The sequence below is a fragment of the Hydra vulgaris genome, chromosome 06 (genome assembly GCF_038396675.1).
Source record: "Hydra vulgaris chromosome 06, alternate assembly HydraT2T_AEP".
NCBI classification, from domain to species: Eukaryota; Metazoa; Cnidaria; class Hydrozoa; order Anthoathecata; family Hydridae; genus Hydra; species Hydra vulgaris.
This window is the reverse complement of record NC_088925.1, coordinates 23,702,501-23,729,679: the sequence shown is the minus strand read 5'-3', so window position 1 is coordinate 23,729,679 and position 27,179 is coordinate 23,702,501. Positions and strand designations below refer to the sequence as shown.

The window sequence follows — 27,179 nt, the reverse complement described above, 5'->3', positions numbered from 1 at the left end:
CAAATTTTCAGGACCAAAGTTTATCGACAGGTTTCAAGTTTCATTAAAAAATTTCTTTTCGTTTAAGATTTATGACCATGAGAAGTTTAAAATTCCACAAACTTACCCCCTGAAATTTACCCCCTAAAATAACTTTGAATAGTCGTAAATTTTAAACTAAAAATTTTTTTTTTGATGAAATTCGAAATCTGTTGATAAATTTTGATGAAGTTTAATAAAAAATAAAAAAAATTTGAAAAATTCCTTTAAGGAACCATACACTTGAGGAGGGGTATTAGGGGACCAATAGGGTTAGCTACAACTACTTTATTGCCGTAATAAAAAAAGTTTCTGGTCTATGTGGTTAAATTAGTATTGATATTTTGCATGCCATATATTGTCATATTATGTATCAAGAAATTAAGTAAAACAAATGTTCAGGAGAGGTTAGTATTATACTTTTTACAAGCTACCTGCAAATTGAAAGCTACTTTTAAAAGTGTTTGTTGTTGTAAGCAACAACTGCGTTTTTTAGCGCTTCAATATATTTTAGGTTGTGTTTTCCAAATTTTCTCATTCGCCAAAACTGATTGAAATCCTGGTTAATGGATTCGAGAGCTTGTTCAGTCCAGAAACCTAAGCCTATAGAATATAATATGCACAAAATAAGTTTTAGTCTATTTAATGAATAATCGTCGTAGTTTATTCAAGTTTAAACTTGCATAAATTGTTGTATTATTGTAATAATAAGTATATTATTATTATAATTAAATAATATTAATCTTTTTTAAACTTAAAATTTATGTATCATACTGAAGACTCCGCCTTTTATGTCGATGAATTCGATAATATGTTGCTCAACTATTTGTACCTTCAAAGGAATTGTAGCTTCTAGATTTCTATAGCTCGTAGAGAATTGTTATATACCTTTGACATAAGAGGAGCTTAGTAATTTTCCAAAACAGTCATGGACTACTTTTTCAAAATCTCTAAGCATCTTAATGTATTTGGATACGAGATCTTCAAGTCTGTACTCCTAAAAAAACAGCTCAAAGCTGTCTATGTTTTTAGGCAACTTATTGCAAGCATTGCCTTCCAAACGATGCTGCCCTTGTTAGGATGCTCTGCAGATATTTATAGTAGAAGGATATTGGTTGACAAATTATAACCCACACTCCTTGTTTTCAAATAAATTTTTTAAATCTCTTTTAAAGTTTTGTCTATAACACATAAAAATATATGAAGACTGAGAATATTTACAAGCTCTATTATATTTTAATTTTTGTCCCCTGTTAATAAAGGGGGTTGAACAATATTTGTGAACACTTTTGTATTTTTTAATTTTGCACCATCAAATATCCACCGATTGTATAATTTGCACAAAGATTCTAAAGAATAGTGATTAGCTTTTTGAAAGTAAAGAGATGAGGTCACGCAAAACGGACAAGGGTGCTTTAATGTTGCAGTTTGTTTTCCAATCATTTGAAGCAAAACCTTTAGGTCTTTAGATACTGTGTATTCGAAGGAAGAAATGTTTAATTTATGCAAAATTATCCGCAGATTATGGTATTTTTTGTTCAATAAAGGCAAAATGACCAGTATAATACTTTTATACAAACTTGTATCTTTGAACGCATATCCGACACACTTTCTCAATTTATTTGGGATTTTATTATTTTCTAACTTTGGTTTTAGGGTGATTGATAGAGTAAATTTAATGAATCCCTGCCCTCCATCTACACCTAATTTGATATCAACATCATTTGTTTCTTGATGTCTGTGATGAAGAACTATTGCTTCAAGCTCTTTAACGTCATTGCAGTACACCATAGGAGTATCTTTTTCTGCCAACTATTTGTCAATAAAAATTCAAAATGAATGATACAGATTGCATTCTAGTTACTTTAAAAAATTGTAGGTAATAGATTACTAACCTCTTTGTGCTCATTTACTCCTAATAATAATGGGAATTTATCACCATCGAATAATTTTCCAATCAGTCGGTTCCTCTCAGCCAGTTTAATATGAAAACCAGATTCCACATTCCGTCCTCCTTCACTTCTCAGTGCGCAACTTCAATCATATTGCAATTACTTAGAAATTATAACAAAATTATTTGAAATATTGGCTTTAAATTCATAAGTAAATTATTAAAAAAATATTTTATAAGCATCAAAGCTTTACCTGGTATGTAGTTTTAGTTGAAGTTAGTTCAATTTATCCAAAAAAAAAAGAAAAAATTTTAACTTCAATCTTTCCGACAGAGACAGCAAGTTGCTTTGAACCAAAATTTTTCAAAGCTAAAGTATTTCCTGATTCGTTAGTGGTCAAGCCTTTAATAGAACTGGACAGAAATTTTCCTTGCGTTGTAGAGAATGTTGATCTTACAATGGCTATCAAATTCTTTTGTCTTTCTATTTTTGTACAAGGATGTGGAATTCATTGTGAGACTTGAACATAGCAACCTGGACAAATAAGTATTTTGCAGGTTTATTTGAAACGTCTTCAGCATCTTTATAAACAGGTTTTCCCGAAACATAATCAACGATAGAGACTAATATTTTTTTCCATATTTGATTTGCGCTCATTTTCACATATAAAATATTCACATTTTCTGTCTCTGATAACTCTGGTATTCAGGTCTAAATTTCATAGCGTATGTCTAGTAACTATTGTTCCCCTAATTACGTAACTAAATTTTAACTAAAGTACATTATATATAAATATGTTTATTTTACCTTCATAACACGGTCGCCTAGTGAAGTAAGGGTCAGTCCCAGCAAGCTTTTTTCTACATTTTGAGCAAAGCATGGTAGGAAGGTCTAAGTTATTAGCTGAATAATCTTTCTGGAATATTGTTTTTATAAGGTTTGAATAGTCTTTTCTCTTTTTATTTAGATTTATATATGTTTTTTCGTCATTGTTTATAGGTTTTAAATGCTTGCGTTTCCTGAAGCAGCAAATGCAAAACATTTAACAAAATCAACGTTTTTTCGCATGGTTAGGCATTTTAAATGAATGCTTTAAATAAAAACTTCTGATGTGCATTTATAATATTGGCATGATATGTTGACCCCATTAATTAAATTTCAATTTAATGACCAAAAGCATTTTTTCAGTTCAAAATTTTAATTATTAACAATTAGCGACGGCTAGCTATTACTAATTGTTGATATTTGATATAGTAATTGTAATAACTAAATTCTAATAATAGTCAAGGGCGGATCTATAGGGAAGAAGGGCGATGGGGCAACTGCCCCCCCTAGAAAGGTTTGAAATTTTTTATTTTTTGTAAGTTTAAATGTTAAAAACACCAAGTTGTTTGAAAACAATATAGTTAAGTTTAAACAAAATTACAATTTTAATAAAATTATGTGGTGCAAATATAAAATTGTGTGATTGCTTGCTTCAAGTCATAATGTGTGAAAATCGCCCACCCACCCACCCTCTCCTTACTAGATCGTCTAAATCCACTAAATCAAAAAAAAAAATTTTTGGGGATGAGTTGTAAGGTCTCAGAGCATGTTCCTATGCACCGTGAATTGATTAATGTCACTGTTTAAATGGAAGAGATTTGTGTCGTCAGTGAAAATTATTGAGTTAAGCTTTGCTAATAATAAATAACCCTTGAGTAAAGTTTATATATTTAAATCCGTTAGTAATTTGGTCTACTATTTCAATGTGTTCAGTTGAATGGTTTTTCCGAAAACCTAACTGTTTTGTCTAAAACAAATTATTTTTATCAAAATGGTTATAAATTCTATTATAAATTACAAGTTTAAATATTTTTGAAAATACAAAAAGTACTGATACAGATAGTACTGATACATGTCTAAAATTAGAGATTTCAGATTAATCATTACTTTTGTATATTGGACTTTTGCCAACTTGAGCGCTTCAGGAAAAATTCCTTCTTTTATTGAATATATAATATAGGTCTGGAAATGTAGTTTTCATTTGAAATAACTATATTACTAGAAAGTCATCGAAGCCAGGTGACTTATTCTATTTTTAAAAAGAAAAAGCTGTTTCATACTCTTTATGAGAAAAGTCGCGATCGTGCAGTATTGCGCCATTTAAAGCTTAAAGATATTTTGAAAAGAATTTGGTGTAGTTATGATTCTTTTAGCAAGGTTAGGTCCAATGTTTGTAAAATATTAATTTAACTCATTCGAGATTTGTAATGTACAATAAATATCGGTTTTATTGATATTTATTCTTTGAAGTAGTACAGCCTTATTTATTTTCTTTCTTTCCATTATATCATTAATTACATCCCATGTTTTTCAGGTTTGTTTTTTGTAATTTATTTACTGTAATTGTTTTGTTTAGCTTTCATGAGAAGATTTTCATAAAAGCATTTATATTTTTTGTAACTTTTTTCATTATCTTCAGTTCTGTTTTTCAAAAATTTATTGGAATGTTTTTGTTCATTTTTTGAACATTTTATAAGAGATTTATCATTGATATCATTGTTAACAGTTGACGTAGGACCAAGGTTAAATTTGCATCGGAATAAGCAGCCAACGGTTGCAATAGTTTTACTTTCTTTGGCTCTGCGTATATGTTGTAGCTGAAGCAGTGTAACCAATATTATTATAACTTTTTTATTCCAATAAAAAAATAATGTAAGTGTAACTAACGTTGTTACAACGTTAAACTTCCAATGAAAAATAACGTTAGTGTAACCAACGTTATTACAACGTTAGATTTAGTCGGTTAACGTAGCCCAACATAACCCAACATAAGTTTAACGTTGGGTCAATGTCGTTACCCCGCTGGGTAGCTCACTTTAACTTTAATTTTAACTTAAAATTTAACAACGATTTAGGTAAGTGTTGAACCAAATCCTTCTATTTCAATTTTTTTTTTTTAAATAAATGTAAAAGTAAATCTTACTTTATATTGCCCTTTACAATTTTTAGATTATTGTAAATAAATAAATATATAAGACCATTTTTTTCTGTACTATAATGAGCTTCGGAAAAGACAACAGTCTTACTTAATTGAACCCGTAAAATGACAAAAATTTTTCTACGTTATAAAACCAAGTCCGTTAACTTTTCTTGTTATGGAGTTAAATAAACTATGAATTAATAAAAATATTAGCAATAATACAAATAAATTTGAAGCAGTATATTTTATTAAGTATAAAAAAAGTTTTTGAATTTTTAAAAAAAAGTGAAGCATTAGCCTTGATAGCTTTCACTTCAACGCAAACTTTACACAAACCTTACACAACTTTTATACTAAAGTTTATAAAACAAAACCATAAATTTTTTCAAAGCCAACACAATGCATCTTCTAAACAATTACAAGTAAGTATTATTTAGCAAATAGGACCACTGAGCAACTACGAGAGGCCTTGGTTCTAATAATTAACACGTAAGATTATAATTTTAAAACTTTAGCTAACTCTTTAGCGAAATCTTTCAAAATGCTTATAGTAGCTGGATATAGGTTTTCAACTTCAGATAATCGAATCGCTGGTTTCATCGAGTTAAAATTATTGTTAGAATAAGAGTCGTTGCAAAATAAAATTATAAAGGAAATGATCGAATCAAAACTCAATTAATAACTTTGTAGCAAATATGTGTAAAATTTTAGGCTGTTTGAAAACTCCATTTGAAAAACTATACAAAAATCTAAAATATATGAGTCGTTGGATTGGCGCATTCAATTTAGTCTTTTTGTTCTCTTCTTTTTCTTTCGCAGGCAGTCTTTAACTCTCTCAAATGTCTAGTAAGCCAAAAAATAAAATAAAACATATACAAAAAAATCATGGTAACAAAACTAGCATAAATCTATAAAATATAAGGGAATAAGGTATGCAGAACTTGTCACAAATAAAGTAAAATATCTTAAAATATTCTAATATTTGAAAAAGCTTCAAAATGTAGTTTAACTCAAATTTGCTATACAACACGATTAAAAAACTTTGAAATTTCCAGTAGAGTAGAGCAAAGAGACATTTTCAAACGAAATCTTGAAGAAAGAATTAAGCGAAAATGCAAAGAACTTTTCTTTTTACCTTGTAAATATCATTATATTGAGTGTTTAATAAATTTAAATAATAACAATATAATAATTTGAAGTATCTGACTTTTTTTATTGAAATCGAATTTCCGACAAAATCTGAATTTATTTGTTAAAATTGTTGCTACTAGGACGTTATTATAAAAATTAGACCATTATTTTGACATACTAATTTATTGGAATATGGTCGTAATTAATAAAAAAAGACTTTATGTTTATGTTACAATACAAAAATAACTTTTATTATAGAAGGTAAGGCCCTAAGATCAGGGCCGCCAAGAGCCGTTACGCCGCCTGGAATAGCAACCCTGATTGGCGCCATTATTTATCAAAATTTCTCTATATTATAGATGAAAGACTTTTTTTTTAGGTACCTTCCTTTCATTTGGCGTCTCTTGGCTATCTGCCGCCAGGGATAAACTGTCTATAACCCCTCCCCCGTTGACTCGGCGGCCCTGCCTAAGATTTAATATTACATTATTGGAACATGACCTGGAGTTTCTAGAGATGTGTCTTAAACAAATTTCTATAACCAATACTATAGAAAAAAAACTTTGAGATCCAACATTAAAAAAAAGTCACAAAGTTCAAAGTGTCATTTCATCGTGTGCATGAGATGATTAAAAACTGCTGGAGGGGTGGCTAAAGAAACTTCTTAAAGTCACCCCTTTAAATAACTAAAAAAAAAATAATAATAAACAGACAAATATTAGACTTAATGTCTACAAAGTCGTAACAGATCTTCAAAGAGAAGGTGATGCATTTGCTGATCAGGTTCAAGAAAAAAAGTTCAAGTAAAAGCAATTGGCTTTTCAACAGGATTCTGTTTCAGCCCATCAAGCTAAAAAAATTGTCAAGTTTCCTAAAAATGAAATTTCTCGTGTTTAAACAGCAAATAGGTGGTCTTTCACATCACCTGAACTTAATCCAAAACGGATTTTTCATTTTTTCAGTAATGGAGGATATAAAGTTGAAAAACCTATCGAAATGTGGAGGCTCTAAAAAAAGAATTGACCAAAATACAGGCTTACGCAGAATATGTTAGAACAAACTTGTGAACAAGTACCTGAATGTCTGAAGTCTATCGTTTTATGGAAAGGTGTTTTTTTTGAGCAAAATAGTTTTTAATACCAATCTAAGTTAAGCTTATTTGAAAATAAACGGTTTTTAACATAATCTTGACGCTTTACTCTGATTTTTTACATATTTCGATTTGTCTCGACGTTTCGCTCACCCCTGTATAATGTTAATGACAAACTTTATTTAAAAATAATAACAACAGTAATTATAGTAGTAACAATAATAATAATAACAATAATAATAGCAATAAAAGTAATAATAATAAAAATAATATAAAATGAAAAAAGTAATAGTTATATAAATACAGTAATATATTAAAGCAGTAATAATAATAGATAAAAGTAATATTTATTAGAAATATACTCAAATAAAATTTCTTATTTGATTTCGATTTACAAGTAAAAACTTATTAATAAAAGGGTAAAAATAAAAGTTAGGTTCGTCCTTCTTTTTTTTATTTTTTAAAAAAAAAAAAATGATATTAATTGGTTTTAGTGAGAAGTACATTTATGGAGAGTTTGACAGTGTTGAAAAAGGAAGTTTGCAAATTAACATTTCAGTATTTCTAGTGTATTTGTGCGTATCAATTGTTTTAAACGAATTTGGTAGACTATTTGTAAGAAAATCAAACACAAAAAGAAAGTTATAAAGCTTTACAAGATCTTGAGATTTGGAGAAAATATTATAATTTTTATATATATATATTTTTTGAAGGGTGAAAAATAATAAATTTAGTTTTATTGATATTTAGAGAAATACGATTACTATTTACCCAATGACAAAAATGATGGAGATCTGAATTAACTTTTTTACAAATTTTTGAGAATGATTTATTAATGCAAAGAAGATGTCGTCTAGTGTCATCAGCGAAATGATAAACAATTAATTAGAGAGTAAGGCAGATCTTTAATATATACTTAAAACAGTGAAATAAACATATTTTGATTTTAAAACAAAACCCTGTGCCACACTATACCTATTAACTTTATTTGTGGATTGAAACCCATTATTTTAGAAAAACTGAATACGGTTTTGAATATACGATGAAAATCAATCATTAGTGATACCTCGTATACCATGGTGATGCAACTTTTTAATCAAATTCTTGCGGTCAACTGTATCAAAAGCTTCTTGGAGATCAATGAAAACGCCACAAGAAAAAAAACCGCTTTTGCACCATGAATCATTTTAGTAATGCTAATAAGAGCATGGGAAGTAGAGTGTTTGAAACAAAATCCAAACTGGCGACCATAGAGACACTTTGAATTATCAAAAAAGTGATAGACACAAAAACAAATTTTTTTAGAAAAATTTTGCTGATATTTGATAAAAATGATATTGGTCTATAGTTATTATTAACAGTTTATTCTTGTGTCCTTTGAAATGGACTTTTTAACAAATGCAGTTTTTAAAGTATTAGGTAATATTGTAATAGCAAATCTGAGATTAAATAGTTAAAAGAATATTGAAGAAATATCATAAGCAAGAAGTTTTCGAATAAAGGTTGGAATGTTGTTTGGACTGGAAGCTTTGCCATTAAATGGAGAATAAATAATATTACTTTATTTTGTCGGAAGATTTAATGAAAATAGAGTTAGGGTGTGATGTTTTTAAATACTTATGTAAGTTAATATGGGATGAGTGAGTATTTTTTTGCAGTTCTTGCGGAATTAAAAAAAAGAACGGGTTAAAAATCTCCGAGCTTTTACCTGGATCATATTTTTATTATTATTATAACTATTATTGTTAATACAGTTATTATTACTAATATTATCATTATTTACTAGTGCTTTACTTTATTTTTTCACTCTCTTCTATGTTTTTATGTTAGTTTTTAATTCTTTTGATGTTTTATCTACTACTTTTTTTACTTTATTAAGCGTCGCAGAACTGTGAATTTACATTCATAAATTAAAATAAAATGCATTTTGTGTTTCGGCTCCAGAACTTGTCAGGGAATTTCGTGTTTTTATTTTTCTCATTTCTTGAGAAATTATTTGATATCTCTCAAGAAAGTGAAAATTTAAATATTAAAATAAAACTTAAATGTAAAAAAGAAATTAAAAGGAAGCTAAAGAAATTATTTAATTTACTTTATGTAAATATTGGACTAAAGTGAGTTTGGTGAATGAATATTCTATGTGTCTGCTGTCAAGTAGAGAAGCGTGTTACGGTCACACATGTAATTATGTTTATGCTTTAATGACTGTAAAGTAGTTATTAACAACTTTTTATAAATAACATTTGATGTGAAAAAAAGGAACAAATTCAAAACTTTGAAACAGTAGCTATTAAAGAAAAACCCTATAACGGTTTTAGCATTTAATCTGGTGGTTATTTTGCACTAATCTGGTGATTTAATCTGGTGGTTTTTTGCATTTAATGTGGTGGTTTTTTTTATCATAACAAATAGTTTTGCTTTTATTGCTTCACTTAGCTTCCTTATGTACAATTTAAGCCAGTTTCTTTTTCACTTTTTAAAACTTTAAAATAAATGACGCACTTAAGCAATCATTAATTAATTGATAAAGGGGGAGAGAAAAGGGTAATTGGAACTAAAAAACTTGTAATTTTTTATTTATTTTTAAAATTGTTAAAAGCAATTTCTAAAACAAAAATTTTTTTTTATAAAAACACCAAAAAGGGTTTGTGCCTCAGCTCACAGCTAAAAGTATAAAATGAGATATTGAAGGTAAAATGTGTTATAGAACTAAACATAAAACGCTTTTTATAAACCCATGAAACATTTTTACTGGCACAATAAAATACAGTGTAATATTATAAAAAAGATTATTTACTAAGCATTGTCAATATGGTTTTGTTTGGATAGATCACGCGAGATTAATATCCGGTATAACTCTCGCTCTATAATCCAACCATCTATTTTCCGTGAAAATATTTTCCCATGCCTTGGTGACTTTTTTTACACAGCCTTTGACAGCTTGAGTGTGACAACACCAGTCTGGTACAGTCATTGGTTCAACAATGTACTCTTAGATACTTCTGGTTGTCATGCATAAAGTTAATGGTGGTTCAAAAGCTTCATTCCGATTAATAAGAAAAATTGCTTAAGTGTTGATATCTGATGCCCTTCTTGGTCTAACAGATAAATCTCCTAGTTGCAGAGGTGGAAAAAGTAAAAAAAAGTTGTACTCAAGTAAAAGTGCTTTTTTTTTACTTGAGTGAAATTTTAATCAAATGCAAGTAAAAATTACGGTCGAAAAGTTTACTCAAGTAAAAGTAAAATGTATCTAATTAAAAAGTACTCACTGTAAAAGTTACTGCGTTGCTTTTTTAACAGCCTGTCAGATAACAAAGCTGTCGAATAAAAAAACAAAAATATCGCAGTTCTTGATTTTATTGATGAGAGAAAATCTTTTTCATCTGATAAATGTTGCCCAACCTGCACCACATTTCTTGCACGAAGAGGTGTGGAATAAATATTTTAAAAATGTGAGTGGAGGAACTTCAAGTAATTATTTCAATCAGTATTATTTTATACTTATTTGAATATACTGATTAAATTAAATAAAAAGTCTCACATTTTTACTTTGAATTCTTCACACACATTTCTGGTAGCATGGAGGCCTTTTTCTTGTATGATTCTTAAGATACTCTTCACAGCCATGTATGTCACCTATGTATGTCACAGTCATGTAGTTTCACCTAGTCTGAGTTAGCCTGATGAGCTGGAGATTGAGTTTCTCTTCAACAATTTCTGTTGCTAAGTATGACCGATTGCATTTCCTAAAGGCAGCTCGTGATAGTATGTTTATTTCCGTCGAGGAAATGTATTTTTATTTCCGTAGAGGCAGCACCAGTTGTGGCGACTAAATTTAACAAGTGGCATGCACAACTTTGATATGGAGAAAGCTGGTACTCAAAACCACTGTCCTTTTCCATGATGTCAATCGTATTAGGGTACTTGGACTCTTACCAAGATTCTTGTTCTGATTCCAACTAAAAATACTGAATGTTTTGATAAAGTTTGAGCTACTGTCTGTTGTGATTCTCACCACTTTTCCCCTTATTCTGTATTTACAATGAATACAAGTGTGGTGGATCTCCTTTCCAAGGTTTCTTTATCAATCCAATGAGGTGTCACCCCTATGAAACTTTGTGTGTGTGCAGACCATCAACCAGTAATTGTTGCAACATACCTGACTTTACCGTGAATTGAAAGCAAAGTCTTCTTTAACTGAATTGGAGCTTCATCAATTCTGATCTGAAGAGACGGTCTGAATGTAACTTTGCAATTCATATTTAGTGCATGTAAAAGTTTTTTAAAAACAGGTTGTTCAACCAAAGAAAATGTATAAAGACCGTCACAAATAAATTGGATCATGAGTTTGTCAACCTTTTATGTGACAAACGTTTGTTTGTACCCATAGCAAACATGTCACTTATTTTTCCTTGCTTTGCTGTGGTTTCTAGCGGTTTTAGGTTTTGCTTCCTTGTTGTCGCAAAGCCATTGAAAGCCTTCATCTTTGATGAATGTTTTCTCTGTAAAAAATAATTGCTACCATTTTAACCAATGTCATATTCATTTAACATGCTAAATTTGAAATGTTTTAATACTTGGAGTTAAACCTTTTAACACCAAATATTATTCGGTGTTAAAAGTGTTAAAATATTATAAAAGTATACAATTAATTTTGAAAAAATATACAATTAATATTGAAATCTCAAAATGCTTGCGGAGGTTCGAGGTAGAGTTTTTATATGTTGCTATTTCAATTAACTTGGGCAAACACAGTTTACACTGCATAATAAAGCTGCTGTCTTTCTTGCACTTGAAATCAAAGTGGTCGCTTAAAAATGGCGACAGGTGTGCTTTAAAAGAAATTGGTTGCAATTCCAATTTAGCTGGGTTTGCATCTGATTTGTCCAACTCCATTATTTCTTTACTCATTACTTCAAGTTGGCAGAAAACGAACGTCGAGTTAGTCTACTTTTTTTTAATTAAAAAATCGATGTTTGGTTAAAGATTTAAAAATTTTTATTTTGCACTGAAAATTTTTTTTATGGTCGTAAAAAGTGAAAAGAACTAAGCTAAAGCAGTTAAAAGTCGTCCGACATAAAAGTTATAAGCGCGCTCAACTTTTTTTTAAACTATTTAAAAGTATTATTTTTATTAAAGCAAAACTCAAAAAAAACAACAAATAAAGAAAACTATATATATTTAGAACTATTATATTTAACTGATATTTTTAAGTGTGCGTGTCATATGTCATTATATAACATTCATTTCATCAGTTAAAGCATCTTATATCTTTCATCTTGCTAAAATAAGGCATAATATAATTAAATAGCTATAATTATATTACACTGTTCCATAATTTCGGGGTGAGTCATCAATGTAAACACCAAAAAAAATTGATGGAGGGATCAAAGTACATACCCATGGGATATCAGAACAAGTGATTTTAAAATCAACGATTTCCGTCCGTGAGAGAAGTTTGCATTTTAATTTTTTTCCTATACCGGCTAAATTTAAGAAATGGGTTTTTGACAAAATTTCAACTTTGGCTATAATTTATTACTTTTTATTCTTAAAAATGTAGTTTTTTATTTTGATAACAAAATTAACATTATTATTTTACAGGAATTTCTAAGCAATAGTATGTAAAATTAAAAAATTTAATTTAATGCATTTCTCAAAATTAGAGTTGCTACATCCCTACTTTACCCTAATCTACTTTTGTTTTGATTTCCAGTTAATCCTAAACATTTGATAATTTTTACCATTTTTACTTTGTTTTTCACATTAGCAGACATAAATATTTCATTAAAAACTTTTAAATTTATTGAAAATACCGAATTCTGCAAAAACTCATTCTGAATATAGTAACTCTGTTTGCATTCTCTGCAAGTCAAAGAGTGATCGCTGCTTAACACCTTTCCTGATCAACAGATTGACAAAACATAGCCCTATACCCTTAAACTTTGCAGATGATCGCCTTCCATATGGCATGTGTACAAGCTGTCGTTTTCACTTCCAAAAAATAGATAAAGGAACATCAACAAAGCCATTTCCCTAGCTCTATGATTTTAACTCAATCATTGTGAAGCAACAAACAAGAAACCCTATGTCTGTGATTGTCTTATTTGTCAAATTGGCAAAGCAAAATGCAAAGCACCATCTCCATTAGCAGTTAATACAAATCATGAAAAATCAACTAAAACTGAAAAAAGATGTGCAAAATGTCTAACATTACTTGAGGCAGGATTACCCCATGAATGCACTGCTGGAGCCAGAAGTTCAAATCTGATTGCTCTAACTAAAGCAAACACAAAAACTGCTGAAATTGTTGGATCTTCATTGTTAGGGACTAAAGATGCATCTCCAAATGGAACAGTTCGACTCAGCTAATCAGGTGGAGGTCCTAAATTACCATTAAAACTTGGTAAGTTTTCTTATATGTGTCAATATTCATTAAAACTGAAACTTAAATTATAATTTCAGAAACAATAAACTCTTAGATAAGACAGTACTTATTATTTTTTGCAAGGTTTACCTATTTGATGATTTCTCCTTGCATTAATGGAATTAAGTAAATGCACATGCTTTAGATTATGCACTAAGTCTTTTTCAGGCAAAGCTACTCCAACTCGACTGTTCAGAGATCCTCTTCCAGTTGAAAGCCTTGCAACTGTGCAACTTAATACAGGACCGTCTAATAATAAGATGACACAGCTTGTCTCAACCCTCAACTCTATTGCCCCTCAAAGACTTGTTGAGCCAAATTTTGCTAAGAAGTTTGCACAACACATACAGATGCTCAAGGATCATTTTACTGTTTCTAAAATAAAATGTTCAACCAATGAGACTCTAAGAGATGTTGTGTATTGTAAAAATGTTGGTCACCTATTGCAATTTGTTTTATCAGCACAAGCTGTCTCTGAAGAACATATTGTAAAGGTTGGATTAGATGGTGGAGATGACTTTCTAAAGACGAGTTTGGATGTTCTTCAGAGAGCTGCAGCACCAAACAGTCCTGTTTTGAAGTCTCCTAGGCTTTGCAGCTCTTCATTAAAGGATTCTGGAGTAAAGAAACAGCTAATAATAGCTATATCAAAAGGAGACATATGAGACATATGAGAATATCAAAAACCTTTTGAAGCTGACAAGTGCTAATTCTATTTCCTATATCTTGTCATGTGACATGAAAGTAGCTAACATTGTGTTTTGTCTTCAATCCCATGCCAGCAGACATCCTTGCTGTTGGTGTGATGCTGACTCCTCAAACCTTGGCACTTGTGGTTCCTTAAAAACTTTTGGAAGTATCAGAAAGGCTCATTAAGCATTTGTTAAGAAAGGAAGTGACTTGAAGAGTGCGAAGTATTTTGCAAATGTCATTAACACATCTCTGCTCAATGCAACAGATGAGACACTAATTTTGAAAGCAACTCTACCTATGGAGTTACATTTGTTGTTGGAAGTTGTCAACCATCTGTACAAGAATCTGACCAACATTTGGCCAGATGGGAAGAATTGGCCTATGGAATAAAACATACCTGTTCAACCCTTTCATGGTGGTCATTTTCATGGACAACACTGTCACAAGCTTTTGAAAAATGTTGATAATCTAAAACAAAAAATTCAAAAAGCAGCTGTAGATGCATTTTCCATTTGTTGAAGCATTTCAACAATTTGAAAAGGTAGTCACAGCTTGCTTTGGAACAGAACTGGATGACAATTTTTAAGAGCACATTGACAAATTCAAAGATGCCCATCAACACTTCCAATCTCAATCACTCCAAAGGCCCACACTGTGTTCTTCCATGTGTCTTAGTTCATCTCTATCAGCAATCAAGCTCTTAGACTTTACAGTGAGCAGGTCACCGAAGCTCTGCATTCAAACTTCAAGCCTCAATGGCAGCGGTACAAGAGAGATAGGACTCACCCAGAATATGGATCTCATTTGGCTAACTGTGTTGTAGATTATAACAGTAAACATGTTTAGAAATATTTAAAACAATGACTTTTTTGCTATTAGAGTAAAGCATTCTAAGAAGTCATTCTTGAAGTAAAAATCAATTTTTATGTCTTGGTCTGTTCTTGTTTCTTTGTTATTTATTCAGAAAATAAACATTTTGAAAAAAAAAATCTTTATATAGTTGCCAAAGTTAAAATTTCGTCAAAAACCCATCTCTCAAATTTAGCCGGTATAGGAAAAAACTTAAAATGCAAATTTTTCTCACGGACGGAAATCATCGATTTTAAAATCACTTGTTCTGATATCCCATGGGTATTGTACTTTGATCCCTCCAAAGGATTTTTTCGGGTATTTTCATTGATGACTCACCCCCAAATTATGGAACAGTGATAACTAATTGAAAATAACAACTTCTTGTTTTCATATTTTTTATAGCACTTGTACTTTACTATGTTTACATTTTATACGTACATTTTGTACGTTACATAGTTTACATTTTGTACGTAGTTTAAAGTACAAAATACAAACATAGTAACTTCGATTTCAATTTTCTTTTAAAATTCTAAATAAGAACAATTAAAGAACGACTATAAATTCAAAACGTCAGCGGTGCACGTGTTTGACGCTTTCATAACTTCATTTAAAACAATAATGAAAACTATAAGGAACAAAGTTATAAAACAGGCGCCAAATTTTATCAACTAGAAAAAAACATTAAATTTCTTTTTACTCAGTAACGCATATGATTTCAAATGTTGTGAAGTACAATACTTTAGAAAAAAAAATACTTATTTAAAAGAACACATTCGAAAAAATACTTAAAAAGTAAAAATTCACAAAGTAACTACTCAATTGCAGTAACGTGAGTAAATGTAATTCGTTACTTTCCACCTCTGCCTAGTTGTATCATCACTTTCTCCTCTTGTTTCAAGAATTTTGTTTACACTGAAACTTCTCTCTTCTTTGTTCTCAGAACAAAACATAGTATAAAGAATAGTCTCGGAGATCTATTCAAACAGATCGTCTAATAGTCGGAATGACTATATTCAGAATATCTCGAGAATGGTGAAGCAACTTAAACTGGTAAAGAACATGTTTTGGTTCTTCTACTCAACTCTGCTTAACTTTGATGTTAAACCAGACAGGAAAATACACTGCTACAATATGCTCAACAAGTTTCAGAAAATTTTGAGCTGAATTGCCTTAATGACCATGACCCAAAATCTACAGATTCTATTGGATGTTGGTAGCCATCTGGCTATGTTATCAGAGCCAATTTAAGTAGTTTTAGTTTCTGATGAATATGACCACTGCGTATAGGTTTAACTATTTGATAGCTGTAATACTGATCAGTAGAAAGGTCTTTCACTTCATGATTACTAACATTTATAAGAGGCTCAACAGTTTTAACCTTAGTAAAAAAAAGATTAATTTCAAGATTGGTCGTCAAGTAAACTTCCAATAGATCAATTCCATTTTTAACCGGTTTTAGGTTGCCCATCTAAAAATTTAATTAAATGTTAAAATGGTAACTCATTGGTGTGTCGAGCACAGATAATTCAACTTAACTTTTGACTTAACTATAGCTCCATTAAGCGCATTACTTCTTCTTCCCAACCAGTGTTTACATTAGTAGAGTCTCCAAAAAAATCACCAGAACAAAAAGTGTAATGTTCTCCTCTAACTTTTACTGTCTGCCTGACCCATCTACAGATAAAAATATTGAAGCCAGATCTTTTCGTCCATTGAAAAATATACAGTCTATAATCTCTTTATTTCAGTATTTATCAAACTGATTGGCAACTCCATTCATAAATTTATCCCTAGCTGTTCTAACTTTACTGTGATCATTTATTAATCTATAGTCATTTTTGGATACAAGTCCTCATTTACCCATGCTGCAGTTGCTCTTTAACCAACGCCATATCTACTTCTGGCCAATGCAATTAGAGATATCCTCATAGATTCTAGAATTTTTCAAACATTCTCTACCTGAGTTTTAAATAGAAATCTGACTTTTATCAAAATTGAATTCTACAACAATTTTATGTTCGCTATTATGTTTATCATGAGCATTTGTTTTGTTTTGAGCCATGTGTTTTTTTTCTCTCATTAATTTTTCTTCTACTCTTTTTTTGTTTGCAACTTTTTTCCTATTTTAACCTTTTTGACATTATCAGCTGACCCAAGTTGATAATAACCAAGAGTTCGAATCTTTTCTTGCTTGGTTGAAAAAATATGTGGCAATAGTTTTTTTTACCTCTAACAAACTATAAAAATTTTTTTTTTTCTTTTTAAACTAATCAAAAAGGTAATAAGTATTACAATAATTATGAACTAAAGTATTTATTAAGTTTTAAAAATGTTATTAGAAATGTAATAAATATCAATTTATGCTTTAGATAAAAAGATAATAGCATCAATTTTGATAAAAAATTAATCCTGGTAAATTATTCTTATATAACAAATAAAATAGATTAAGAATTGAAAATGTGAAGAAGCATTGTCTTTAATAAAAAGAAACAGAGAATAATCCTGGCTCCATCTCTTTTTATCCATCAAGTCTCTCTATGTTTACCAAAAACAGTATTTCTCAAAATATACCCCACTATAAAACCTGTAAAAGTTAAACAAAAAGTATATATCTTCTTCCCCTGTAATTCTATTTTTTAACTTCTCTGACAATATATAAAAATCAATAACTTGTAAACTAAATGTTTAAAAAAAAGTAATAAAAAAAACAATTTATATATATATATATATATATATATATATATATATATATATATATATATATATATATATATATATATAAATTTATATATATTAAATTCTAATTTTAAATTGTAATAATGCTTTTATAAAATTGAACTTACATGTTGTCGTCGTCAGATGAGATATAGCTTGAACTCTATTAGTGAACGAAAATGGGAAATAGTAAAGTAATATATATCTGCATAAACGATATTTCACAGAGTTCTTATAAATATAAATTTATACAAACTAAGTGTGCAGCCCACCAACAGTAGATGGTGCACTATAGCAGCTCAAGCTTAGGCTGTCAATCATAGAATAAAAATTCATGATTGTTTTATTCTCATTTGCAAAATTGTTCCACTCGAATCCGAAATCAACTACTTAATTTAAATTTATATCATAAACAAGTTATAAAATTATTGCATTGAAAAAAAAAACCTACACTTTTAATATTGTCGCGAAGAACATTGATTAAACACTTTTTTTCTTCCTCTGTCTTCAAGCATAAATATACCACCCTTCCGTTATTTTTTCCGTTGTGTATGTTAGCTAACTTAATGGCGATAACGTTTTGGTATTCTTTTACTCCACTTGGTACCTCTATGAAGGCTGAATTATCGAGTACAAATTTTCCTAAATAAACAGATAATAAAAGTCAAATTTTTGACGCCAAACACCATTCTGACATTAAGACATTAGTTTTTGGGATACTGATACTAAAAATGACTCTCATTAGTCAGTTACTATAATGGTCACCAATAAAGACAATAAAGTAAAACTGTTTAATATCAAATGTGACATTTAACAAAAAAACAACATGTAGAAAATAAAGTAAAATTTAAATTGTGTTTTAAATTATTTAAAAGTTCGGAAATACCAGTTTTCAAATATGTTATGTTAATAACTTACAGTGCGTCATCTAAAAAACCTTTTTAGGCACGCTAAATTTAAAATTAAAACAGTTCCTCCAAATCTTTTTTTTTTATTGCTATTAATGTAAAATTAATGTTTTCTTTACAATTTAAGATTCACTTAAGATCTACTGAAGATCACTAAAGATCCGCATTTAAAAAATAAAGATGGAAAATCTTATCAAAAAATTCATTCTTTATTATCTTTAAAAGATAGTCTTTAGAAAAAAAAAAAGAAAAAGTTTACTTTTGTTTTGGATACTTTTAAAAAACTTTGTGCAAGTTCCAACAAAAATGATTTCCGAAGTTAAATTTTTTCGTGGTCTTCAGTTAAATTTTTTCGTGGTCTTAAGTTAAATTTTTTCGTGATATAATGATCTCAGAAGGAGTTCATCATATCTTTTAGTAAACTTTAAGGAACAGATTTATTGAACTCCCATGCTTTAACCTTGTAAGCTTCATTTATGCGAAGCGTTTTGGTTAAATTTAAAAAAATGATTTCATCTTTAGTATTATTGAATTGTTAAAAGTTTTAAATTTTCTTGCTTGGGAACACATTAAAGATTTACTTGCTGCTTTTCTATTAACTTCATATAAATGTGAAAAATTAAATGTTAAGCACTATGGTACAGTGCCAACAACACCAGTTTGGTTTTTTCATTCTTTATATATAAAATGCAATGTTGTAATTTTTATATTGGCAAATGTTTTTTTTTTTTGAATTAATTTTTTTCGGATTTTATGTATTTATCAGCAAGATTTAATAAAATGAAGATTTTAAAATTTACTTTTATTTAAAAAAATGGGGCATTTAGAATACGTAACAAGAGAAAACAATATTTATTATAGCAAGAAGCAGAATAGTTATTGAATTTGTAAACACCGATGTTTTAAACCAATAAATGCAATAAAACTAGCTGTGGAATTAAATGGTTTCACTATTCATGCGTACAATTCCTTTACTATTTAGTAGTATTTTGTACTATTTAGTTTGAAAAAAAAATTTATTATTAGATTTTTAGATTATTTTTTATTTCTGTACTACACTTTTATTTAAATTTTTAAGTCCAGCTACTGAAATCATTTTAATGTCAAGTATATCTACCTGACTGTCAGGTACAGTTGATGCTAATAGTTGATGTTGTTTTAAACGCCCAATAACTCTTACTACTTGGATTTTTACACAAGCAATTTGACGAGATAAATTAATGTATTTTACTGCAATTTGATTTTTACATTTTGTAAATGTTTATTAGAACAGCTTCTTTTGTTGCTAATTCTTCCTCAACCAAAAATCCTCTTTCAACTAAAATATAATCTCCGTAACAAACTTTATTTAAGAAGTCTAACACAATTATGATTAGTTTGTTTGATGATTACCCACCCTATCCAGATGAAAAAAAGCGTACAGCACCAGCTGGTGTTATGCCAATTAAATATTTAATGGTTTTACGTGATTTATTGTTAGAGTAGGTTTGAGCCTTAGCTGTTAAATTATGTGGTCTTTCTATAAATATTTCAGTGCAGCCCATTATACATACACAATTTTTGAAGTTCGTAAAACAAAATGACATATTTAGTATAGCAGCTCGTTCAGGTCACACATTTGTAAAACAAAATGGCAAGTATAGCAGATAGTTCAGGTCACACGATTAATTTACACAACACATCGGTAAATTGTTTTATCCATAAGTGAAATACTTTCGATATGGCTCCTTCTCTAAATTTTAAATCTCAAAGCTAAACCTTTATTTTAACTTCATTAATACAATTAATAAATGGTTTTTTAAGACATTGTTTTAAAAATTGGTCAAGGTTTAACTTCTTGCAAGCAAAATCCATTCAAACAAAAGCTGGTGTGCTAATTCTAATTGAAAAGTTTAATGTTTTTTTTTCAATATTATTATAATCGATAGTCTTTTCCTTTGCAAACTTCGATTATTTTTGGAATTTTTGTAGCTTTTGTTTCAGTTTTTGTATTTGAAATATCTTCTTTCTCAAAACTCGTTCTAGTTGTTTTTTTTTGTTACAAATACTTCAGTTTATGTGCTTAAAAATATGCAAATAATATTAGTAAATTCTTAAGAATTTTATTGTTGGAAAAAAAAAAACAATTGGTTTAGAAGTTATTCTTAATGATTATAAATCATATATAAGTGACACCAATTATGTACATATATATCATAAATAAGTGTCACTAATTATGATAACTTTAATTTACAAATTTTTTGTACTCGCTTTACCTATTTCAACAGCTCTTAGGGTTATCTCCTTTTCTGATGGATAATTTAAACAGTCCTATTCAATCAACTCATTAGTTTCTTTCATGTTTAATGATCCAACCTAATGAGTCGGAAACAAAGTCTCATTACTAGAAAGAGTTCGCTGCCTTTTTTTTTTATTGTTCATAACGTTTTAAAAAAGATTCAATTTGTTTTCCATGTGTCTTTATAAAAGAAAATATAATTCGTCCAAAACCAACATTAAATTTTTTCCCTTAAAAAGATGACACTCACAGTTAATACATAAGAAAGAATACTAAATTTTTAAATCAAAGAGTTTATTTATTTTTAACTATTTTTATTTAAGTAATGGAAAACTAAAAGTTTAACCTGCAGTAAAATGAGCACTACACAAACATTATTTATTTGTTTTTCGTTACATTTTGTCTTTTAATTGATGCAACCCATTTTTCTTTTCTATAAACATTAGACCCAGATTTATTATCTGGTATTCAATAAAAGCTCAAATGAGCAGTTTAGCTATTGTACTTCTATTCGTGCATCGATAGACAAAACACACGTGAAGCACACGTGAGATTTTTATAAATATAAATGATTATTAAAAATTACATTGCTTAAGTTAATCCTTTCACTCCTATAATATTGAAAGATGGTTATTAAAACTTACTATTTTGGTAAAAAAATGATTTGTTTTAAATGCCAAAAAAGTGCGCATGCGCATTTGTTTGGCAAAATCAAAACAACGAAAAGGAGTCTGAACATTCTAACCATTTTAATACTTAACTGGTGTTATTAATTATGAATTGTAATATTGCATGTAAAAATATTGAAGAGTATTTGACTAAAAGAGTATATTAATCTATTTTCAATAAGTTTCTTGTGGAGAAAATCAAAAACCATGTTTTACATTTTAATCAGATAGTATTTTTTGTTTATATAGTTATTTCTTCATCTATTTTAAAAGCCAATGTATTTAAAAAGGTTTCAAGGGCCAATAAAAAATTTCTTAACATAAACGTTTTTTTTTTTGTTTGTTTATTTTGTTTTACCAACTGTTGGTAAAACAAAAAAAAAAACAAAAAAAAAACCTGGCAAAAGGGCTATCGATTGTTCTTTTGCAAGGCTTTGCACTATTTTAGCACTTTTTTTTGCATTTTAGTAGTAGTTTTAGGTAATGTTGAGATATTTACGCTAAGCATAATGCAGTTCAAACCATTCTTCAAATAGAAAATCCATATTTTCGTCTATAAAATGACTCAAACTAAGCCATTCTTATTTAAAACAAACATTTAATCAAACTACTCATTTAAAATGAAGAAGAACGTTTTTGATAATCTTTGTTTTATGAAAACAAAAAGACAATTGAAAATTAACTCTTCCACAGAATTTTTCAATAAACTATATATATATATATATATATATATATATATATATATATATATATATATATATATATATATATATATATATATATATATATGTATATATATATATATATATATATATATATATATAGATATATATTTATATATATATATGTATATATATATATATATATATATATATATATATATATATATATATATATATATATAGATATATATTTATATATATATGATTAAAACTATTAAAACAGCTTTTATTTGAATGAAAATGTTTATAAATTAATTTTCCATGAAAAGATTTTTTTTCATGGGAAATTTTGAAGATAAATGGCTCAAATCATATAACGGAGAAAAACCAGCTTTTTATAAACGGTATGTAGATGACATTTTTCCTGCTTTCACTTCCGAAAATCACGCCGATTTATTTTTGGAGTATATTAATAATAAACATAATTTTATTACTTTTACAATAGAAAAAGAAATTCAATCAAAAATATCATTTTTGGACCTAACTCTAAATAAAACAAACAATTCCACAGTTACCACTGTTTTTCATAAGAAAACTTTCTGGAACTCTACACAAACTTTATTTAGTTTTACTTCATTTTCATACAAAGTTAAATGTTCTATCTGGTTAAATGTTCAATCGATAGAGCTTATAAAATAAACAACACTAGTCTCGGTCTTAGTCATGATATTAACGATCTTTTTAAAGTTCTAAAACGCAACTTGTACCCGTCTTGGTTGATTAAGGAAATCTATAGATCTTATATTAACAACACCAATATCGATATTGGTGTTGTTATTATAATGTCAAAAAATATTGTAACTCGGTCACCTCAAGATTGGTTTTTACTTCCTTTAAAATTTCAAAATTTTTTTCCGCAAAAGAATCCTTTCCTACAGACTTTAATTCATTCGTTGTCTATAAATTTGAATGCGCAGACTGTAAATCCTGTTGTATTGGCGAATCTACTCGCCATTTAAAGACACGAATAATCGAGCACCAAAAAAAGGATACAAACTCACACATTTATAAATATATTCATTCAAATGAAAACTGTTTTATTAGTTTCAATCATGCTAATTTTTCAATTTCGGATTCGGCCTCCAACAAATTTATATTAAAATTCAAATAAAGCATGTACATAGAGTGGGAAAAACCCACTATTAATAAACAAATGAACCGTGTAAAAATGACAATTTCAATTTAGTTCTTTTTAACATTACCGGTTCTTTTATCTTTTTAAAACATTTGTTACATTATTTAATTGCATTTTTATTGTATTTTTTATTATATTATAAGGCCTCTATCAATTTAACTTAATTTTACTAATTTGATTTAAGCATTTTAATATATTTTAACTGATGATGGCTATGATATAGTCAATACATATATTTATAAAATAAATGATTTTAACAAAAATTAAAAAAATTGTTCTATTTATAAGAATATTTACTCATTTTGTGCTGAAATTTGGATATATATATATATATATATATATATATATATATATATATATATATATATATATATATATATATATATATATATATATATATATATATATGTATATATATATATATATATATATATTATATATATATATATATGCAATTTAAGAAATGATTTAATTAATTTGTATCTATTTTCTGGTACTAAATTTGAAAAGCTGTATATTTTGTTTTGTGGAGAGTTTTTGGAAAATTAAATATTTTTAAAAAAATCAGTGAAAATCCATTAAAAAAAAAATATTTATACAAAAATTTTCTTAAAAAAAGAACGCCTAGAAATGAAACTCATAAAAATTATCAACGGCTGTTTAAATAAATTTTAAAGCGCTCAAAGAAGCATCATTATTCTGAACAATTAATAAATCACAAAAATGATTTTAAAAAATAACCTGACATTTTATAAGGGCGGTAATCGACAAAAAAAAAATTTTCAGAAATTTCCTTCCAGAAATTCTAATAAATATGAAGTTGTTTGAAAAACCAATAACAATTGTATTGTAAATAGATCCTTAATGGTTGAAACATTTTGTAATAATGCCATTTTCAAATCAATAAAACAAATTACAATTTTATTATTACGCATGTTTCATTAATCTTTAAAACAAGGTGTTATTCCAAATACCCTTAAAAATGACAAAAGTAATTCTAATTTTAAAATCAGGAGATCCTTTGGATGCTGCTAATTACCTTAATTTAACTTTAGATGCTGCTAATTAATTATTTTAAAAAGACCAATTGTTTCTTGTTTTTTTTTTAATATTTGATCGAGTTGTGTTTAGTAGATTATATTCTTTTTTAAATGTAAACAATATTCTTTACCATAAACAGTTTTGTTTTGGCATTGTCCTAATTATGCGATTACTCAGGTTGTTTATAATATATTTAAAATGTTTGATAAAGGCAAGTATACCCTAGCTGTATTCGTTGGTTTAAATAAAGTTTTTGACAAAGTCGATTGCAAAGCCAAGCAATTTTTAAATCTATTTTGTTTGAAAAACTTTTCTTTAATTCATTGCTACTTTAATTTGGCCAACGTTGCTTAAGTAAACAAAAACAAGCTATAAAAATAATCTTAAAAGTAAACCGTTTGTCTCACTCTCAAGTATTATTTTAAAAACTTAATATTCTAAATGTGTTTACACTAAACCTTTATCATATTTGTATCTTTATGTTCACATTTGATAAAATAATATAACCAATCTTATTTAATTCATTTTTTGAAAAATTTAATTACAGATTTTCAAAAACCTATTAACTTCAATCCAAACAGGTTATTCATGCTACTAAATTCTTAATTGCTAACCGAGGACCGAAGCTGTGCAACACTCTATTAAACAACTGAAAACTAATTCTTCTCTAAAGCAATTTGAAATAAAAAGTTAAGCATTTACTAATGGTAAATAAAATATATAATATGAATTTTAATTAAAATAAAAATGAATATAATTTTTTATAAAAATCTTTTTAAATTAGTGATTAAGTAATTAAAGTAAGTAATTAAATTAGTGATAAATAGTATCTCACTTCTAAAAATTAAATTAAGTAATTAAAGTAATTAAATTAATTAAAGTAAGTAATTTAACTAATAAGTATCTAACTTCTGTTTATTACTGTTGTTTAATAATATATTTATTTTTTATTTTAATAATTAGTTCTTAAATTCTTAATTAATCTTATTTTACAAATCAATTCTTAAATATAACTCCTAGTATTACTAAATGTTTTGAAAGTTAAGTGTTATAAGACTAAACAATTTTTTTTTTTAGCCCCAGTCATGTAAATATTTGGTTTTATAAATTTTTATTCTAAATTCTTTACTAATTGCTATCAGATGATTAGCTATAGGTAGATAGACCTAAGGCATAAAAGTATCATTTAATGAGGAAACCCATGTAGAAGCTTTAATGAAAACGATTAAAAAAAAAAACGCTTTTAACACGGATTCTCTTGAAACAAAAACTTTATACTCATTTAATTTATTAATTCCGATTGTTGAATGTTTGAAAGTATTTCATCATGTATAAAATCGTTGTTTTTATGGCAAGTTGCTTACTGGCTACTAATAAATATCTGGCTAATAATAAATACATTTTTAGAAAAAATTAATATTCTTTATAACAAACAATTTGGCTTCAAAACAGGGCACTCTACTGATCATGCAATTCTTCATCTCATTCAGATTATTTTTCAAGGTTTTGACAAAAACAAGTTCACTTTAGGTGTTTTCATAGATCTTAGTAAGGCGTTCGACACTGTTGATTATAGTATTTTAATTAAAAAATTAGAAAACTACGGAATCAAAAATATAAACATAGCTTGGTTTAAAAGCTACTTATCTAAAAGAAAACAATATACTTTATTGCGGCGTTCCTCATGGATCTATATTAGAACCACTTTTATTTGTAATCTATATTAATGATTTAAGCAAAGCTTCTAATATTCTAGATTCTATTTTATTTGCTGATGACACAAATTTATTTTATTCTCACAGTGATATAACAACATTATTTAAAACGGTCAACATTAAACTTCTAGAACTAGCCGAATGGTTAAATATGAATTAACTTACAATTAATTTAACTAAAACTAATTATACTATTTTTCATCGCCTCCATAAAAAAGATAAAGTCCCTCTTGCTCTTCCAAAACTTAATATTGGAGAATACATTGTAAAAAGAGAATGTTCAATGAAATTTCAAGGTGTAATTCTAGATGAAAACATAAATTGAGAAGACCACATAAATATGACCGAAAACAAAATAACTAAAAATATCGGACTACTCTATAAAGCAAAACCATACTTAGATCAATCATTTTTGAAATACATATATTACTCATTTATTCATTCCTATCTAAATTATGCAAACATTGCCTGGTGCTGCACCAATAAGACAAAGAAAAAAAAGTTATTTAGCAAACAAAAACATGCAATTAGATTATTATCAAATGCATACTCTTCTCACATTCTGGACCATTGTTCAACAATCTAGAAATATCAAATTTGTACCAAATAAATATATACCATCTGCTAATTTTTATGTATAGAACTAATAATAATACAATACCAAATATCTTTAACCATTACTTAATATAATTCAACACAAATACATGACTAAATATTCAAGTAACAACTTTGTACAACCCAAAACTATATATGAGTCAACCAAGTTCTCAATAACTATTAGAGGACCTAATGTATGAAATAAGATAATTAGTAATGATATTAAAACACCTACAACTCTTGAACAGCTTAAACAAAAACTAAAACTATTACTTTTAAATAATGAACAAACAGAGAATTATTTTTAAATCTATCTATAAAAATGTTATATT

At 27.9% G+C, this 27,179-nt stretch overlaps 1 protein-coding gene across 2 annotated transcripts in view; it reads right to left on the bottom strand.

Annotated features, from left to right (window-relative positions):
• Nucleotides 1–5,104: 5,104 nt before the first annotated feature.
• Nucleotides 5,105–27,179, bottom strand: part of LOC136081739 (uncharacterized) — a 43,554-nt gene continuing 21,479 nt past the window's right edge. Inside the window, exons 2-4 of one of the 2 annotated variants that reach the window (XM_065799645.1) lie at nucleotides 18,235–18,425; nucleotides 17,912–17,946; nucleotides 5,105–5,718 (exon numbers count right to left, since the gene is read on the bottom strand). In XM_065799645.1, the coding sequence (XP_065655717.1) occupies nucleotides 5,661–5,718; nucleotides 17,912–17,946; nucleotides 18,235–18,425 (284 nt within the window). In that variant the 3' untranslated portion in view covers nucleotides 5,105–5,660. Of the gene's footprint in view, nucleotides 5,719–17,528; nucleotides 17,653–17,911; nucleotides 17,947–18,234; nucleotides 18,426–27,179 lie in introns of those variants that run through there. The other variant, XM_065799646.1, reaches the window with a different exon arrangement.